Source organism: Aplysia californica, unplaced genomic scaffold (assembly GCF_000002075.1).
Source record: "Aplysia californica isolate F4 #8 unplaced genomic scaffold, AplCal3.0 scaffold00188, whole genome shotgun sequence".
NCBI classification, from domain to species: Eukaryota; Metazoa; Mollusca; class Gastropoda; order Aplysiida; family Aplysiidae; genus Aplysia; species Aplysia californica.
In genome coordinates this window covers 1009471-1014470 of record NW_004797458.1, presented here as the reverse complement: position 1 = coordinate 1014470, position 5000 = coordinate 1009471, and the positions used below count along the sequence as shown (strand labels likewise).

Here is a 5000-nt window from a genome sequence, read left to right as displayed (position 1 = left end):
AGACGCGCTACTTATAGCCAGTGCACACTGTCAATAGGATTCATTAGATTGAATCGGGACCAGCAAGATTGTTAAGCCTGGATAGAACAAAAACTTCCATTTTGAGACAATATGAACGATTCGATCTGTGATCTTTGAAGGTCGCAGTCGAATTTAGTTGAATTCGGTCGTGTTGTGCAAAAATGGTAGCTTTTGCCCCATCCATGAAGGAAAATCTTGCTGGTCACGACTGAATCCGATGAATCCGATTGGCAGTGTACACTGGGTATATAAGGTTGATTCTCCGAAAACTGATGATAATAAACCCTTTCGTCAAACACCCCACTCTCACTCGCGCTTTCGTTGAGATACTCATTCTCTCTACATTTTGTGGGTGGTTGGCAGGTGCTCTGGTGTGATTTGCTCCTTATTTCCTTTCTTAATATATCTGGTCCTTATGTATCATCTATCTGTTTTGTGTTAGTTACTCTTTTGTGACACTTCTAATCTTCGGCTGTTATATGACCTTGTGTTACTTCACAACAAATCTTTACATTTCAAAGGCCAGGCCCTATTGGATACGCGTTCATTGTATGCAACATTTAAAGGTGCGTAAAAGCTATAGCGCTATCTACATGTCAATGTGTTAAAACAGAATTGTATTGAGAGACAGACCGAGAGAGTGGGGGATAGAGAGAGAAGGAGGGAGAGAGAGAGAGAGAGAGAGAGAGAGAGAGAGAGAGAGAGAGAGAGAGAGGTAGGCAATTAGATAGATATATAGATATATGGACAGATATGTAGATAGATAGATAGATAGATAGATAGATAGATAGATAGATAGATAGATAGATAGATAGATAGAGAGAGAGAGAGAGAGAGAGAGAGAGAGAGAGAGAGAGAGAGAAAGAGAGAGAGAAAATAGAGATCAGGGTCTCTATCTCTTTTCCCGAGTACGGAGCTGACCCTCGAAATCGAGCCCTTATAATATTGCTTAAAACTACTTGGTGTTAACAGCAAAGCAAAAACCTCACCCCATCATCCGTGGCCGTGAGCTCCAGTCTGTGAGTCTGTCCCAAAAGAGTGGCCACTTGATCGCTGTTCATCACCGTCGGTGTGAAGACTAACCGCGGAACCACGTAGTATTTGAGGAATTCTGGGCTCTGGTCAAGAGGGCATCATGAAAGAACAGAAGGGATAACGGGTGAGATGATCTCTGAAGTTATACGAGATAAGATAAGATACATCCTTATTGTACTGATCCTGGCACACCGGTCTTGTGCTTCACCACACACACACACACACACACACACACACACACACACACACACACACACACACACACATACACACACACATACACATACACACACACACACACACACAAAGACACACACACTCACCCAAACATATATACACACATATTAAAAGACAGTATGTTCCAGTTTTTGCCGTAAATTGAGTTATCGATTCCACCTGACAGTTCAAAACAAAGACTGCTGCGCCATCTGAAGCAATGCGCGGACCCTTTTTTTGGCAGAAAGAACTATCTTGTTATGAACGATCTTTGAAAACACGGCGCACATTTCTGTCGGAGTCTAGTATCGACATCTTATTAAAAAAGGCAGTGAAAGTGTTTTGAAGATATTTAAAGCAACTGGCTTTTCAGAGAGGCAAAGGTGTGGGGTTTTTTTTTGGGCTCCCCTGAACATTTCACGGAACTGGATAATAATGTCCTTAAAAATAAAAGTTCAAATCTACGAGTGCCAATTTGTGGCATGCTCGATCATTAATTGCTCCTTTTCACGAGGACTTGAATAGCAGGGTAGAACAATTAAAGGATGTAGAAGAAGGAGAATACACCAGCGCGCCTGCAATATATTTTCATCAATGACAAAAAGGCTTCTCAAACGAATACTCGCATATTAATCATAATACTACAATTTTTAAAAACATGTGATATTGTGATTCCCTCTGAAATGGAGGGCAGGTGAGTAAATAAAACTGTATTGGTTTTCGTTAAGAGAATTATTGCTTTTCAATATCCGGAAAAGCAAAGGACGAGAAACTGATCAAAAACTGTAAATGCATAAAAATTCAAATTGTAAAGCTCCACAGCAACTCAGCTGGTCGCTGGGGTAAAGAGCCTGATCATGAGCTTGCGCTAACGTGACTTCCTGAAACTCATTCAACACGCAGAGATGGCGGTTCAGATCAGATCACGCTTGAACATTATTTCTCTGGAACAAAACCCTATTTTAGTTTCGGTGGTCGTCAAATTTCAACCAAAAAAAAAAAAATCCCGAACAAATAAACATAAACACAAAAGAAGAAAACAGCATGGCTTCTCACCATGGGGTAGTCCAGTGTTTCCATAGCTTTGTTTGTTGGGACGAACACTGTGAACTCGTCCAGATCTTCCAGATGAGCCAGTAAGCCCATATCCTGGGGTGGGGCAAGTTAATGCGTGTGTGTATGTGTGTGTTTGTGTGTGGGTGGGTGGGTGTGGGGGTGTGGGGGTGTGGGGGGGGAGGGGAGAGGGGAGAGGGGAGAGGTGAGAGTGAGAGTTTAAAAAAATAAGTATTGGGTTAAAATTGGTATAAAACATAATCAACATTAATACAGGTCGTGCAGACCTGTATAAATAATAATAATAATAATAGATAGCATTTGTATAGCGCATATCCCCGCTCAACAGCAGGCTCTATGGGCTTTACACTATATTAATGTCATCAGAAACAAACAAACGGGGCCATTGGTTATTTGTGGGTCCCAAAAGAACGCTAAGCGGTAAGCAAACGGATTGTAAACAAAGGAGCAAACGTATGCACACATACCCCCCTCTCTCTCTCTCTCTCTCTGTGTGTGTGTGTGTGTGTCTGTCTCTTTCTCTCTCTGTCTCTGTGAGTCTGCCTCTCTCTCTCTCTCTCTCCCTCTCTCTCTCTCTCCCCCCCCCCCCCCCCCCCCCCCCCACACACACACATACACACAGAGACATACACACACAAAAGAAAGATTGACAAGTTAAATAATAAATACACAAAAACATTAACTGGTAACAAAAAGAGAAAAACTCAAAGAAACGAATTAATAAATTATAAATAATTATTTAATATATACGTGTACATAAAAGATAGAGAAAAAACATTTGGCAAATATGTACAACTATCAATTGCCCGCAGTTGAGGACTATCTGTATAGCCTGAAGCAATGTATTTTCTGAGGTCTCAAAAGTTGACTCATCTTTTTCTATTGATTTCAAAATTAGTGGCTGGAATTCGAAAAGCGGTGGATAGGTTTCAGAGAAGCAATTAATGGTTTTCTTACTTGTTGCTTTTTGTTGTTGTAATGAGCAGTTGGAGAATAGAGTCTATCAAATTGACCGGCGAGAAAAAAAAACCCTAGCTGAAAGTAAAACTAAAATGCTTGCTAGCCGTGTCTGGGAGGCCGATGCTACTTTTTTTCTTTCACTTATTTTGTTTGCTTCTGTGAGCATGTCTTCCTTTTCACTTGCACTAAACACCCGTAATTGAGTCGTGACACTTGATTTATTCAAACAAACACGTACACAAATTAGACGGTGACCTAAGGTTATATATGACTTGGGCGTTACCAGGATAACGATAACAGGATTATCGGCTCGACAGAGATTTACTGTTAATCTTCCTTTCACGCATGTACATCTTGTTCACTAACTTGATCTCACCTACGTGGCGTCGCCGCTGCAAATCTTCCGCTTGTTTGAGGCTATTTGAGACAGTGATAAAACAAAGAAAACAAAAACGAACAAAAACAACAACAAACTAATACCCCCCCCCCCAAACCCCCCCCCCCCCACAACAACAAACAACCAGCAACCCCCCCAAAAACAACAACAACAACAACAACAACAACAAAACAAACAACAAGAAACAAACAAAAGAACAACCAAAAGAAACACCCACAGCCCCTACATGACGAGGGAAATAAGTAAATCTCCACATACCATATGATAAGTTTCCCATCATTTACGATAGGAGAACAATTAGGAACTTCAGGACATGCACTATAGTCTAGAAATGCTCAGAGACTATACTCTTGTGTGGGTTGCCTGTTCTCGGGGTTATGGAAAGGTGGGGGGAGGGGGGGGAGGGGGCATGCACTTGTAGATCCAGGGTAAGGTGCAGATATAACAATTACCCTTCAACACACAACGATACTGAAAGAGACTGGCCCGTTGATCTAAATTCCTTCTCCAAAAAATCCCAAACCAGGTGGGTGGAAAACAATGAATTTATAGAAACAAACAAGTCCACACCACGAGGGACTCATTTGTGGAGTTGAACTACGGCCGCTCACATGGCAGACCACATGATCCTAATTAGGCCAACGATGTGATTTAGGTCTCACGTTCTGCTAATCTGTTTACAAGACAAAGATTTTTAGTCTCCACGTGATAGAATTTCGCAACTGATATTCAGTATCCTCTTTGCAATTTTCATCCGGATTTTCTTGATCTACACAATGGTGGGAATTTGATAAAATCTGTCCTAATGAAAACATTATTGTCTGTATTGTTCTTGACCAAGACGTGGGCTGAAGCATAACCATAGACGAGTGCAGTAGTACCTGTTCTAACTACTACCTGTCCAAGACACTAGCGACTATTTTACTTTGAAATTTCAGTGATATAATTATTAAACAAAAAAAAAAAGAAAAGCAAAACTAGATGACCAGGAAAAACAAGTTAGTTCTATGGATGCATTAAAAAGTTCCCCCAAAGTTACGATAAGAAAATGATTCGGACATTCAGGATATACACTTGTACAAAAGTTTACTTCCAAATCTCCGACACCCCCCCCTACCTCCTCTGCGTTTTATTTTGGGTACATTATAAAGACACTGTCCAGAATGGTCACCTGTTTAAGATGACCACTTTGTTCCTAGACAATGCCTAGTCGTCTCTGTGATCCTCGACTGATCTCAGAGCATAGAGCTTATACTCGTATGGGATAGAACGCTATAGAAATGTTATCTATTATTAT

At 40.9% G+C, this 5000-nt stretch overlaps 1 protein-coding gene across 1 annotated transcript in view; it reads right to left on the bottom strand.

Annotated features, from left to right (window-relative positions):
- The window catches only part of LOC101848434 (stabilin-2), a gene marked incomplete at both ends in the record, with an annotated part of 110080 nt that overhangs the window by 4914 nt on the left and 100166 nt on the right, over nucleotides 1–5000 (bottom strand). The window contains 2 exon segments of the mRNA XM_013082691.1: nucleotides 1011–1139; nucleotides 2329–2421. Of these exon segments, the coding sequence (XP_012938145.1) occupies nucleotides 1011–1139; nucleotides 2329–2421 (222 nt within the window).